Source organism: Carettochelys insculpta, chromosome 2 (assembly GCF_033958435.1).
Source record: "Carettochelys insculpta isolate YL-2023 chromosome 2, ASM3395843v1, whole genome shotgun sequence".
Taxonomy (NCBI): Eukaryota; Metazoa; Chordata; order Testudines; family Carettochelyidae; genus Carettochelys; species Carettochelys insculpta.
The window spans coordinates 150,653,639-150,669,186 of NC_134138.1; the positions used below are offsets into that span (position 1 = coordinate 150,653,639).

At 43.4% G+C, this 15,548-nt stretch overlaps 1 protein-coding gene across 1 annotated transcript in view; it reads left to right on the plus strand.

The window, feature by feature from the left end:
• CTNND2 (catenin delta 2) overlaps nt 1-15,548 on the plus strand; it is a 747,444-nt gene that overhangs the window by 610,388 nt on the left and 121,508 nt on the right. The window contains exon 14 of the mRNA XM_074985959.1: nt 12,480-12,630. Coding sequence (XP_074842060.1) covers nt 12,480-12,630 — 151 coding nt within the window. The remainder of the gene's footprint in view (nt 1-12,479; nt 12,631-15,548) is intronic.

Below are 15,548 nucleotides of genomic sequence, written 5' to 3' on the forward strand. Positions count from 1 at the left end.
GTAACGCTTATGCGTATTTAAATTAACTGTGTCTCTGTTCTGCTGTGTGGAAGGTGAAAAAATCTACCAAGCCTCAACCAATTAGACCTCAATGGGAGTTCTTATACTATATAAATATGGGGAGAAGGTTTGGGTTCAGCTAAAACAAGTCAAGAAGTTCAAGTAACCCAGGCAAGGGTTTAAATTATTGTGGGTAGCAAGGATCCAGTCAGCTTCCACTTTCTGACTAACTAGCAGGCAGTGGAGCATCCTGCCTACACTTCACGTTTCATTGTAAAGCTGTCTAAAGCCAGGTCTTCCATCCATTAAACTGAAGAGGAGACATTTCTGAAATCTCCAAATAAAAGAGCACATTAGCTGCAATCTTGTCTGTGTGCTACACAGTTAAGGATGAAGTGTGGTATCTCTTTGGATAGGGTTTTCCTTGTTTTGAAACAGGGATATTTGCCTTACCTGGGACATTTCCTTTAGCAGTATAATCACCTGTAGTAAAATAGCTGCCACAGCTACTTAAATCCTCTTTCTGTTCCCTTTGGATATGTCTACACTATGAGATAATATCGATCATTTAGTATGATTTTGCCAAGTGTCCGTCTTCACTGTAAATTCCATTACCTCGATTTATGGACCAGTAAAATCGATATAATATCACAGTAACCCAACGTGTGTAGCGTTCATTTCAAAACTAAAATTCCCAATGAAGGGTAGTGAGGAAGTGCCGTTTCTTTAAATTGAATTCATTAGCCTCCAGACATGCCCTGTATGTTCCCCACAATGCTCCACACTTTTCTGCTCTGGCCTCTTCCATCTCTACTGCTCTGAGGTGCGTAGGAATTAGGCAACAGGAAGACCATTTCAATTCAGCACCTGGAAGCTCGAGGCTGTAGAGTCATGAGAGGCTGAAACATCTTTCTTTGTTTGCCGGTAGCATGGCTGTGGGGTCCATGGTTCTATGTATACCTGTTCTAGCTGTCTTGTTTTTCTGTGCTGCTTGGTGCCAGTTGCAGCTGCCCTGCACCATGTGGCAGCTAGGCTGTGGGTGGGGTTGTGCTTGTCTGATAGGATGAATAACTTCTTTTTAGCTATTTACGTATTGTCCTGCCCCCCACATCCCCTCATTTCCCTCCCCCAGAGGCGCCATGCAGTCTGGAACTTTCCCATGCCTAGCCACATAATGTGGTTTGACCCCAAAACAATAAAGGACGTGCTGAACATGCTGCTAGGCAGCTTGCACATGGTGAAGGTCCTGGAGCCTCCTGGGGGAAGTCTCCCTCAACAGCTCAGATACTGGGGGAAGGGCTGGCAGCTATTCAGGGACCTTGCAGCCACCCAGGGGAAGTCTCCCTCAGCAGCTAATATTTGGGGACTGGCTTAAGAGCATCAAGCACTAAGAGGCAGGGGCTGGGACCAGACTTGCCCTCCAATGACTCATCGTTAAAGGATTTAAACTGTACTCAGTCCAACATGGCAACTCTTTTTGTGGCTCCCTCTCCATAATTAATCCCTACTTTCCGGTTACCCATAGGCACAGGAAGTGCCATCCAAAGTTGATCGGGCGGATGTTCAGTGTGACATCCAGGTGTGCTTAGATGTACATTTCTAGATTATGGATTGGGTGCAAGAATGCAAATTATTGCTCTGAGGATCTTCTTTGCCAGGAGGTCTACATACAGAGCCAAGACTTTCTCTGGGCCCGCTGGGCGTAGTGGCAGGTGGTGGGTCCTGCCACAAGGTTTCATGGGCTTCCAGTGGCTGTAAGAAAGGCCAGATGCAGGCACGACAGAGCACTGATTACTGCGGACAGGATGTCCACTGAGGCCCCTGGAGGCCTTTTCGATCAACAGAAGAAAAAACTTTGTCACTAAAGTGACAATCCTTTGAAACCAGATTTTTGTACGAGCCTGATCCAAAGGCCATTGAAGGCAATGTAGTAGCTGTACAATTACTACAGTTCTCCAATTAAGGCTTGCAGTGACCAACTGAGCCATAACTGATTTGATGATCCATTTCATTTTCCGTGTTGTGCTCATGTCTGCTACTTCCACATGCATTTCCAGGTTTTGGAGTGGTTGCAAGGATCAAAATTCTTGTTCAGAGACTGTCTTTTGCCAGGAAGTCTAAACCCAGATCCAAGCCTGTGCACACTGGTAATAGGGGCAGATAGTAGGTGAGCAGCGCAAGCAGCAGTAACTGATTTGATGATCCATTGAATTTTCAGTGTAGCGCTTGTGTCTACTTACACATACATTTCAGGGGCAAATTCTTGTTCTGAGATCTTCTTTGCCAGGAGGTCTAAATACAGATGCATGTTGTGAGTCCTGCCCTGAAGTGTTGGCCAGATGTAACACTGCTGGACCTCCTGCAGCTTTGCCTGGACTTCATCTATACTGCAACGGGTGGTGGCCTCATTCCACCAGGGTGGTGGCCACCTGGTGTAGGCTTGGGCATTATGGCGCTTCACCTTGGGGTCTTGGAGTACATCCTCCTCACCCCACAGATCCAGGTGGGTCTGCCCCTTTGCCCAGTAAAGGAGAGACCCACCTCTTGGTGCCCCGTGCTGGCTCTTGGGAGCCCTCCAGATGATTCCTTGCAGGCCCAGGGAGTCTCAGGCTCCTTCCTGGTGTGCCATGTAGAATGCTGGCTGGAAAGGAGTGGATGCCAGGGTTTTCACACAGCAGCGTGTAGCTCTGCTATTTGGGCACACTCAGAAATTTGTCACTAGAGTGGGTGGCCCTTGAGACAAAATTATCGATCTGAGGATCTTCTTTTCCAGGAGGCTTAAATCCAGATCCAAGCCTCCAAAGATCCAGTGCTTTTGCATCCCATTCTGAAAACCTGTCGGTTGCGAAACCCAAAACCTTTTTTCTAACCTTTCCTTAGTGCTTTACTACCCCTCCAATCCCCTCATTCTAAACAGCACACCTCTTATACAGGCAAGCCAGATTCCGCCTGTAAAAGGGACATTTGGTTAACACGGCAGAGGAATGAGGGAAATGAAATGTAGGAAATGAAATGTGGGAAGATGTCAGGTATGCACATCCACTTGCAGAGCATTTTTTTCCCATCCTACACCAGTGAAAATAGCCAGAATGCTACAGGGCTCAGCCAACTGTGGGATAGGTTCCCACAGTACACTGCTGGAACGGTCGATTTTGGCGACTTGTGTGTGGCAGCAATAAGTCAATGTTGTGAGGAGTATGTGGGAAGGTGAGGATGCTCAAACTCGAATTTATAAAACCCAATGTTAATAAGTCAATTTTCATAAAATCAGTTTTAGCTCATAGTATACATGCAGCCTTTGTGTCCCAACGATTCTCTCTTGATGGCCTGTGTAGCTTGGAGCATCTTAAAACTGAAATATTTTCTGTTCATGCTTCAAAAATGTCCTTAAGATCAGTTGTATTTTTGCAATTAAACATATGTGCTGCCAGCAGATAATCTGCACATGGTATTATCCCCATTTCCTGTCAACTGCTTCCTATGGCTGCCTTTGGAAATGTTCTCTTGGGACTCCATTGTTTTTTTATATCCTCTCATATTTCACCCAGTGTCACTCTGCTTTTATCTTAGTTTTCTACAAGCCTTTGAAGGTGGGAAGATAGTGTTCTCTTGGTTAGACAAGTCCATATTTATAACTAGGGACCTGTCTCTGATCACTGTCAGGTGTGCTATAAATAGAATTAGATTTCCAGGTCATAGCCTGACCTCTTGAGATAGCCAGATGAGATATGTTGCTTTATCCTTAGGCAAATAATTAACTTTCTTTTTCTAATCCCATCCTCACAAAATCTGTCTCTCTTTATGGGAGTGACAGACCTATTAAGCAAATAATTGGACAAAGAAATTGAAGACATAAAAGAAGTAGGTTCAGTCATGAGGTCACTGCAGTTACCTTTGAGGATAGCAGGTCAAAATGTTTCCGGAAACCTTCCATCCAAAAAACACAATCAATTAGTGAATACTTGTTGTCTAAAGCAGCCTTCGTCTATGTTATCCATTTTCTTTCATTATCAGGCCACGAGACATTGCAAATTTCCTGTCAAAGTTTTCTGATTATTCTCATTGTGCAGAAGGGCAAGAGCATTTTCATTACCTCTATGATAGCTTACATCTCAGATCTTCCCCCTTTCAATTCAGAAATTTCACAAATACGTTGAGGGATGAAATATGCATTAGTCTTGGCTGTGGGGGTAGTGAAGAAGGAGTGTGTGCGCGCATGTGCATGTGTGTGTTCAAGACTAATGCATATTTTGACATCACCAAAGTTTTAATTTTGTGCTGACTGCGTGTTTCATTGTGCTTATCAGAAGAATATAGAAGAACACCAAAAATAGTGAAAGGACAGTAATTTCAACTTTCTCATTTTGCTAAAGAGAGAGAATTTTTGTTGGAATGATCCACTTTTATGCTGACTTTTGGCCCATTTTGATCTCAGTTCCATGAGTATAACGTACTGGAATGGGTGGTTTATAATAATACGTGTGCCACTCTGAGGAATAATTTTCCAGATTACTGTATTTTTCTTCTGGGTTACCATGACAAAGGGTAAAAAAGGAAACTATTAATAAAAGTGAACATAGAGACATACTGTATATCTTCGAAGAGAGGTATAGTAGTTGAGCCCACAAATTCCATTATCAGCTCATATTGCTGCTCCCATGTGTGTCTTTGAAAATTTTGCAGCAATCTGATGTACAAGAATTTTTGTTTTTAATTCTGGCTCTCTCCAAAGCTTAAACTGTTCCCACAGGAGTCCTTTCCCTTTACAAGCTGAGCAATTATTTGACCATTGATATTGCAACTGACCATTAAGTAGCTGAATGATTAAGTGTATTGGCAGAGCTTCTCATTTGCAAAAAGACAACATACTGTTTGTTTCTTTCCATGATGATTTTATGTTAATATATTTTATATTTCTCTACGTTCATACTACCTATTGACCAGCAATGTGAAAATGCAGCAATGTTTCACAATGGCTTTAGACAAACTAAAAGAATCATCTGTACATGTAATAGTGACTCCATTTGCGAAATGTGGGAGAAAATAAAAAAAGCAGTTTAGAGCAACCCAGTTTGAGTATTTCTGAAACATATACACCACATCATAATTGCTTGCAGACACTTTGTCCTAACTGGCAGTTTAAGTAAAGAGAGACCGATATTTTTCACTGCTTTCCAAGTGCAGCTTCTTGTTTCTAGGTCTCCAAAGATTGGTCATATGATTAATAGGTTTCCACCATAAGAGGTAGGGATTGAATACATGAATGTAATGACAGTGGTTACAACACAAAAATAAGCCTGTCAACTTCCCTAAAGTACAATGAAGTCTCACTAGTGCAGCAGAGGTAAATAACAAAGGAAAAAATGAACAGAAAGCAAAATAGTTGCTTTAAAAAACTGTTTAATCTGGATGATTTATGCTATGCTAATTAATGAGTGTTTTAGCTGCAGAAAAGGCATGCCTGCCAAGATAGCCTTTTATTTTTATTTTATTTTTTTTGAGGAGGAGGAGGAAAACGTTATTTTTCAAATTCTGTTACTCCAGCAAGCTCTTAGTTTAATGTCTTTGGCTTTTGGTGGAATTAAACTGTATGATTCCATTTCATTTCTCAAATGTGCCTCTTGATTTTCAATGAAAAGACGTTAGTGCTACTTTAGGTCTCCTAAAAGAAATACTTAGAATTTCCAATAGGCAACTAATTGAAACAAGGAAAGGCAAAGAGTCATCTTTGTTTCAAGATGCTATAGTATGGTACATTTTGTCCAGGTGTTTACAATACAGCGGGTAGTTGACCCCAGGATACCCTCACTGTCTTTACTTTACAAACACCCTTTTATAAAAATGTAGGCAACACTCATTCAAAGCAGGAGACCAAGGCATTGCCCTTACTGAGCCAGCCAGTGTGCACGCTTGAACTCCCACCCAGAGGCTGCTTCAGCTTCAGACAGCCATCTGTGGGTGACTTTGGAGAGGGGAGAGGCTTGCAGGGCTGCCACAGGGAAGGGATTGGCTGCCAGCTGGGCTCTGAGGAGTAGGAAGCAGGCCTCTGTTCCCTGCCTTGGCTTAGTAAGATCGCAGCTGTGAGTCAGGCACAGAGTGTCCCAGGGCTGTTAATGGCAGCACCATGAGTGCTACTGAGGTTTGGGCCACAAGAGCAACAACCCACCCATTCCATCTCCATGCCTAAGCCTGCACCTTTTGCTCCATGCCTGGGTGGGCAGGCCCTGGTTGCTGCCACCACTGCCTCTTAAATCTCTGCCACATCCAGGCTTCGGAGATCATGCAACCACATGTTGGGGAGCTGGAGGTGCAGGACAGGCTGGGTTAGGGATTCCCCACTGTCCAGTGGGATGGAGCCTTCTGGACCCTTGGTTGGAGCATCAGCACTCCCAGCACAGGTGGTGTAATACTTCCTGATGTCTGGGAGCTAATGGGTAGGAAGCTACCCCTTACTGGTGCCCCGATCCCCCAGTAGTTGAGCTAAATGGCCGTGAGTTCAGGGGAAAGAGACGCTGCAGTCCAGGGGTGTTGAGTTGGGGCTCCCCTCTCCCCCATGAGCCCCAGGCAGCTGGAGCCAAGCTGCCCAGAAAGGGCCATTGGGAAAATTGCCCTTCTGGGGGATTACCTACCCAGAAAGCTGGTTTTGGTGACTTGCAGAGCCGTGGACAGAGGCTGGGGAGACTTTCCTCATGGCCTGATCCACCTTATCCTACCCAGGTGTCAGACCATTCTCAATGGCCTCTGTAGCCCCAGGCTTAAGTCTGAGCCATCAACTTTGCACTTGGCTGTACAAGGTTTAGGAAGGGATGTAAGCGGCAGTTGCAGGGGACGTTCTGGGGTCTGCTGCAAGTTTCTGGAAGGTGGCTGAAGGACACGACACATTGCAGTTTTGCCTATGGCAACAGATTGTTTTGAGCAGCCTCTGTTCTCACCTTAGCCAACAGAATCAACCCAGTCCCAAAATAGTCTCCTTGCTAACTTGCATTCTCACTGTGACAGTCACCCCTTAATAGTAACAGACACATTGAATGCATCCCGTGGGACACACATAGGCAGTACAGAGCTGGGCTTTCTGTAAGCAGTGAGGAGTTATCTTTATTTTTCTTTCCACAGCTGCTGCTGACAGTGCAATAATCTGACAGGTGAATACTTGGTTATTAAAGAAGTAAATTTAGAAGTGTCAATTTGCAGTATTCACAATATCTCATAGTTAATACTTTTTAAAAACAAAATGTTGCCCTGATTTTTGGGAAAGAGGACATATTTTATTTGATAGTTACCGAGCTTTGAGACTGATTTTTGATTTCTCAGCTGGTGAAAGTTCAGTGAGTATGATCCCACCCATGTGGCTCTTTGAGAACAAGAATAGAAGAAAGAATGAAATAAGATCTAGCAAGAATCATGCCAGCTCACGTTTATTTTCTCTTATGAGAAAGCCAATATCACTTCACTGCATTTCAGACATATTACAGAGCTGTGCTTAGTGATGACCAAAACCCCATATTCCATATATCTCAAAACAAAGCTATTGTAACCATTATCGCATTTGCCTGCAACAACGTCTGACGCCTTTCCCATCTTAGCTGAATATTGTTTTTCATTAGACAGGATAGGTAAGCAAGGGCAGACTGCAGTCTGAAGTGGCCACTTATCATCTGTGAGGGGATGAACCTGCTGCCCTGGCTGCCTTCCTGAAGGGGTCTATTGGTGAAGGTGTTTGCAGTGCCCAGGAAATTAATGCTGGCAAGGGAGTGTTCCAGAAAGATTTTAATGGACAGGTATTGGATGTTGAAGTTGTGGTGGAATTCTATGTGAGAGTTTAAAACATCTGTCCAGAGAATGACTGTGTCATTGATGTATCTCAGGTATATCATTGGTTTTGTGGTGCAGTTTACTTCAAGGTAGCAGCAGGAGGTTGTCACATTGGAAAACTATCCCAGTGCACATGGCTACTCCTATGGCTTTGACAAAGTGTTTGATGTTGAATGTAGATTATTCGAGTCAGGATGAAATGGATGAGTTGGGCGATGTGTTTGAGGGCTGTCTGTAGTCTTGTAGATATCTAAGCCCAGAAGGGAGAGGGAAGGTTCAGTGGTTTGAGTATTGACCTGTGAAACCCAGAGTTGTGAGTTTAATCCTTGAGGGGGCCATTTTGGGATCTGGAGAAAATATTTAAAAAAAATCTGCCAGGATGGTGATAGGTCCTTCTGTGAATGCAAGAGACTAGACTCAATGGTCTCTCAAGCTCTTCTCCAGCTCTATGAAATAGGTATATCTCCATCATTGTAAGGGATGTTGGTATATAGGAAGTGACATCCTTGGTGGCAAGGACCACATTCTAAGGCAGGTTGTTAATGTTGAGAAGTTTGTGGAGGAAGTTAGTTGGGTTGTGGAGGAGTGTCACCCTTTGTATGCTGAATAATTTGAGGACAATTTCTATGAGTTCCAATATTCCTTCAGTATGAGTGCCATGGTCAGATAGGATGGGTTTGCATGGATTTCTTTCTGTGTGGGTCTTGGGAAGTATGTGGCAAGTGCCTGATGAGGATTCATGGCAGATGGGGCAGCAGAGCTATTAGAAAGGCTAGTCATTTATTAACAGTTGTTACTTAGGTGTGCGAAAAGGTACAACTTGTAGTGTGGCCTGAACATGGCAGCAGTTGGATGCATTCTACTCTCCACTAAATATAAAGAGTTCCTCAGGGTTTTCAATCAAGAAATACTGCCCTCATCTCCCAAGAATCCCCCTTTGAGCTCTAGCAGCAACAACATCCATATTGAGCCTAGATATTGCAGTGGGGAGAGGAGAGAGAGGCAATCATTTGGATAGATGCTAGCCCATTAATTGTTTTAAATAGTAGCACCAGGATCTTCAAGTGAATATGTAACTGAATGGAGAGTCAGTGGAGACCACAGAACACAGACTGAATATTTGTTGCCTAGCAAATGGGCAGCTGTGTGTTGCACCTCGTAAAGCTGCCCCAGGTCAAGTGTGCTGCAGTAGTCTAATTTATATGCAAGAAAATTATGGGGAAAAGTAGCTAGGTTGATCATCTCAAAGGGAACAATCAGAATCTCCTGGTTAGCCAAACATGGAGGATTTGGGACTACTCTATGCATGTTAAACATATGCATCTGGTTTTGCCTTTAGTTACATCTCTGCGACTTCAGTGAAGCCAATGCACTGTGAAAGCAAGCACAGCTTAAATATTACCTTAAATATTAAATTATTCATAGGCTACTGAAGCTATAACATAAGGGGGTACATATGACTGGCAAGAAAGAAAATGTAAGTAATCAAAATAAAAATAATTAAACAGATTAAGCACTTTAAATTTTAGCACACTAGTTTCATTTTAGATTTAATTTTAAATAAAGTAAAATATTAATTTATGTCCAAAACAAAATATTTCAATGTTATCTCATTTATGGCAGGGATGGGGAACCTCTTTTGCAGTGGGAGCCACTGATCCACAGAAAAATCAGTCGGGGGCCGCACAAGTGAGAATTAATACACCCCCAAAAACCTTCAGCCCTCACTGATGTGGCTCTCAACTGAGATACATCACTCCCCTGGTGTTCCAGCCTCATGGGTGGGAGGGGGAAGAGCGGTGGGGAGGTAGGGACTGGTGTTAGGGAGGACCAAGGTTCAGGTCTTTCCACAGGCCAGACTAACTTGATTTTGTGAACCCCCAGCCAGGCTCTGGGGTGAGGACAAAATGGGGGGTTCAGGGTGTGGGAGGATGGCTACCAGGGAATGGGATAGGGATGGGATGAGGATGAGGGTCTGGGTTGGGGGGATGATGCAAGAGAGGGCTGAGGTGGGGGAGGTCTGGAAGGGAGAGAAGGTGGAGCAGTGGGCTGGGGGTAGGGTGTTTGGCTAGTGGGGGGTGCAGGCAAGCCTAGGGGTAGGGCTTGTGGCTGGGGGAAGGGTGCAGGAGCAAGGGAGTGTGCAGGAGCAGGCTGGTTGTAGAGTCTTGGAGGGTGTGTGTCACATGAGGAGAACGGGGAGAGCACTCACCTGACTTCACACGAATATACGTGCCCTCGCAGGCATCATTTCCCAGCCACAGCCTCCTGCTGCTCCCATTGGCCGTGATTCCAGAGTCACAGCGAATGGAGTGGCGGGGAAGGCCTCCAGGCAGCAAGTCTGTGCAATGCTATTCCCCAAGCCCAGAATGGCGAGCAGCAGTGAGTAGAGCTGCTCGTTCCTCACGTGAGCCAGATCCAGTGAGGCTTGGGGCTTTCTTCCTCTTCCCCCTCCAACCGGCATGGGCACTCCAACCTTGCAGGACAGAGGTGCAAGGCTGAAGCACCAGCGCAGGCACTCTGCTGCAGGGGGCAGTGGAAGTGGGGAGCTCTGAGCCCATGACCCACTTGTTGAAGTTTTCAGCAACCCTCTGTAGTATACATTAACCACAGTGTACATGGCTCACCATCTATACAACTGGTTTGTCATGCCACAACCAATTAAATTATTGGATTGCCTTTCTGCTTAGTTTGTTTTTCTTAATATTTCTGTTAGTGCTTTATCTTCAACTAGTACTAGTTACACTGGCTACATCTACACGTGCAGCCAACATCGAAATAGCGTATTTTGATGTTGCGACATCGAAATAGTCTATTTCGATGAATAACGTCTACACGTCCTCCAGGGCCGGCAACGTCGATGTTCAACTTCAACATTGCTCAGCCCAACATCGAAATAGGCGCAGCGAGGGAACGTCTACATGTCAAAGTAGCACACATCGAAATAGGGATGCCAGGCACAGCTGCAGACAGGGTCACAGGGCGGACTCAACAGCCAGCCGCTCCCTTAAAGGGCCCCTCCCAGACACAGTTGCACTAAACAACACAAGATACACAGAGCTGACAACCGGTTGCAGACCCTGTGCCTGCAGCATAGATCCCCAGCTGCCGCAGAAGCAGCCAGAAGCCCTGGGCTAAGGGCTGCTGCCCACGGTGACCATAGAGCCCCGCAGGGGCTGGAGAGAGAGCATCTCTCAACCCCCCAGCTGATGGCCACCATGGAGGACCCAGCAATTTCGACGTTGCGGGACGCGGATCGTCTACACGGTCCCTACTTCGACGTTGAACGTCGAAGTAGGGCGCTATTCCTATCTCCTCATGAGGTTAGCGACTTCGACGTCTCGCCGCCTAACGTCGAAGTTGGTGCCGCTACTTCGAAGTAGCGTGCACGTGTAGACGCAGCTACTATGTCCTAGTTTTCCACTGATGTAGTTGATTAATGGAGTAGTGATAGCACGATGGATAAGCAGAAGTGGCATGAAAAAAATAGGGAAACTTGGAAGCTGTTTATAAAGCAGGAAAAAAATGGTCTTTAAGCTTTTTGCTCTTGTATTTCCTCCCACAGTGCAGTCCAGTTCTTAATTCTATCACCATGCACTGCTGCTTGTGTGACTTGCACACTGATATTTGCTTGAAGTTCATTTTTTCTTGGCTAACTGAATTGATATGGAGCTTAATAGTCTCCTCAAAGAAGAAATCCCAAGTTACCTCTCATTGTTAAACTGAAAAAGATATCTCTGCAGCCAAGGCTGTATCCAGACTTAAAGCACTGCATGGATGCAAACAGCAGATTCACACCCTCAAACATCTGACACAACCAGCTCACGCAAAAAAATGCAACTTGCTTGGTGAAAGCCAAATAGCTTTTTCCTGAGATTGTCTCTCATTGGTATCATTCACCTTCACACATTCTGTCATTGCATTCTGTCTTGTTACTAAGGGCCTGGGTATGTCATGCTTTTTATAAAACTGTTCACCTTCAAAGGCTATGTGTAGTGCTCATAAATTTGAATTAATTGGCTGGCCCATATTGTAAGCCGCATAAAACAATGTCACTTTTAGCATCTTGTGAACTAGATGGGCTCAAGCTGCAACCCTACACCCTTTGTGGTTGTCATATTTCTAATAACAAGCATCATCCAACATATTGAAATCAGTGTTTTAACAGTAAAAGCAGTAACTTCCATCTCACTTCCTCTTCTTGAGCAAAGTGCCTATTATAAAAGAAATAATGGAGCACTGCCTTGCATTTGCTTCTTACAGTCCTCAAGCTGACACCCAAGAAGCATGCAAACTTCTAAAACAAAGTTCGTAATGTTAAATGGCATTGGGACAAACAATCATTGTTCAAGTTTGGCCAGGAGATACTGGTACAAAGCAAATGCCTGCAACTCACACAGTAAAGCAGTAACCAGGTGTACAAGATTTAAAAACAACAATTTGTTAATTTTTTTCTGTCACCAGTAAAAAATTGGTACGAGTTTCCAGGTCAAATGCTTGGTGAGCATCACAGATATTATAACATCTGTCTTTCATTTCTACAGCCATTACTCCTAACTCTCTTCCTTTCCTCCTCAAGATAACAATCTTTGTGACCTTACACCTTTTATTTTCTTGACAGCATTTCCCACACTCTTTTTATATCTCCCTCATGCCCTTTCTCTTTGCAGTGGTCTGTGTATATCCGTGCTGCCGTCCGCAAAGAAAAAGGCCTACCGATCCTGGTGGAACTACTTCGAATAGACAATGACCGGGTGGTATGTGCAGTTGCTACAGCTTTACGAAACATGGCCTTAGATGTGAGAAATAAGGAGCTGATAGGTAGGTTCTTTCTAAAAAATCTACACATTTCATGTTTGTTCACATTTTGTAGCTGGATGAAGATGTAAGGACAATGCTCTTGTGTCCTGTGCAGTATTTCTTACCTCTTTGCTTTAACATCATTTTCGAGTGGGATAGCTCAGCGCTATGTTGCAGGGATAATTTATTAATTCGTCTGACAACATGGGACCAAAAGTTTGTTTAATTATGCAACTGAACTGTAATTTTTTTAAGGCTGAGAACAATGACATTTGTATCGCAAGCACTTAGGAACTGCCACAGCGAGTGAATAAAATCAAAGTACCATTAAATTACCATCAATCCTATGCTAAGTACCATTCATGTCTGTTAACTTTGTAGCACTTCCATCTGGCAGATGGAGGATCCAGGCAGGGGTAACGACTTCAGGTCCAAGATTATTTAATACACTTTCTACTGTGGATTGCACAGTGGAACCCTCAACATAAGGAATTCATGGAGAGTTCTGGGAATTCATTGAACAGAGGGGCCCAAAGTTTCAAAGTGCCTTAATTCATGAGTACCGGTGCAGTTAAGGAGGGTGACTCACTTACATGAAAGGTTGTCATAAATCTCCAACTGGATGACAGTCACATTTCTTGTTTTTAAACTTAAATTCATGCTAACATCGTAGATTTAGACATCTCAAGACATGCCATTTTTATGTACATCTACACACAGCAGAATAGACGGTGAAATGTCCATACTGGAAATAAATTATCACAATTCTTTTACTTCCTATGTAGATTAATAGTTATTTTTAATTTATTTTTTCTGAGTCATTATTTCTTAATTAAACTCCCTCAAATCTTGGAGCGTATAAGCTGCTTCTCTTTATTTCCCCTCCATTTCAAATCACAGAATCACACAAGTAGATTCTTTGACCTGTGTCACATTTGTATTACAATACTTTCTGGCACTACTCAAGACAGGAATCTTATCACATTAGGTGCCATACAGGCATATGTAGTATGAGAAAGTCTCTTCCCTCAAAGAGCTTGAAGTCTCAACAGGCAAAGGGTGGGAGGGGAAATAGTATTAAAGTGATTTGCCCAGAACCCTAATCTTCTGACACTTAGCTGACTGTCCTCTCTGCTGGACCACTCTGCTGCAGGAATTTCAGCCTTATTTTGATGGGATTGATGTGAACGTTGGCTTTGGATAACTCATTGATAGGATGACTATCCATCCCATTTTCACTGGGACAATCCCATATTTTAGGCAAGCATCCTACTTTTTTTTTTTTCACTAAAAAGTTAATTGTCCTATATATTCACACCCGCTGCTGAGCTTCCCTGTCCACAAGTCAGTGCAGTTGCAGGTAAAATCAGTCAGGACCTGGCCAGACAGCACGTGCAGCAAGTACTGACTGGCCAGTATATGCAGCAGCAGGAAGGGGAGCCGGGGCCCTCCCATAGAGGTAAGGCAGGGTATGCTGGGAGGGTAGGGTAGTGTGTTTTGTCCCCCGTCTAAGATTTTAAGAGGGACCTGGTGCCCCCACAGTGCTGAGTAACCCCTCCATGGGACAGCTGCTCCTGCAGCCAGAGAGATCACTGCAGGGAGATAGTCCAATCCCTGACACAGGACAGCCTCCCGTGTAGCCACTACCCCCCACCCCCACCCCGAGGCAGCTGCTTCTATAGCTAGGGAGCCCCAGCAGCCAAGGAGGTGAATGTCCCATATTTGGCATAGGGAAATATGGTCACCCTTTGTTTGTAGCATGTAAATTACTCTGTACTGTCTACTGTTTCTCATTTTTTTTAAAAGAACAAATTACCACGGGAGAAAATGTATTTGTCTACGTAGTCTGAGCAACTGGCAGACTATTTTGTAACAGAGAGCTCTTTCTCCCATGGACCCACCAAAAGCTGGAATGTCAAACTACTCCATAGTCCAACACAAACGGAGCATGGTTAAGTCACAGACCACATCTTTGCCACTGACATAGTCCATTAGTGTAGCGTTATACCTGACAATACCCTATGCAGTTCTTTATTGTTCTTCTCTATAGATGACTGTCATCACAAAACCTCTATGCCCTTTACACCTAATTTTAAGAAAGAGTGGCATTCCTCCTTAAGTGCAATCAATGTCATTTCTTTTGCTAGTCCACTCAGCTTGGTGTCTTTTCTGTTCTTTTTTTAATTGAAATGCTTGATTCTGTTCCAGATCTGAAAGCTCCACTTAAAACAATAAAATTTCATATATATAAATAGCGGTTGTCTCTAAATGAGAAAATCCAAATGCAAATGCGTTTATAAAGTATGGAGAATAAGACACGCATTGCATGAGCTTTGCATTTTAATTATTTCCAGAATACTTGGAGCAAAGTCTTGTGCAGACAAATGACACTGGGTATAAAAAAGAAAAAAACGTCTAGTGAAAATTATTACTTAAGGAAAGGATTTTATATAACCAAAGAGAGATGGATGCTTGAAGTTAAGGTATTTATGGAAAATCAGAGTGGTTCTGGGAAAGAGCAATTAGTGAGATTAATCATATTTTTCCTATAGCTATTAGTAGGAGTATTCTGCTACTTAGGAAATCTAATTTTGCCAATGTGGCAGTGCTGCATGTGGAGGGGGAACAGCCTATCTGCCTATTATTAATTGTTGTTAATAATATTTTGGTGTTGTCCATAATGTTGTAACTACTGTCAATAAGAAAAAGTACATGGACATACAGGAAGGGTTATATCATATATACATTTTTGTTAAACATATATTTTATATCAGTAGTGATTAGCTTACCCAGAACACTGACAGATATATTATATTATATTATATTATATTATATTATATTTCTTTAGCATTAATAACTATAAGTGCTGTTATTGTTGATAATTATATTCAGCCTCTTTTTAAACCCAGTCCTTATATTTAATTCTCTGACACCTTGTA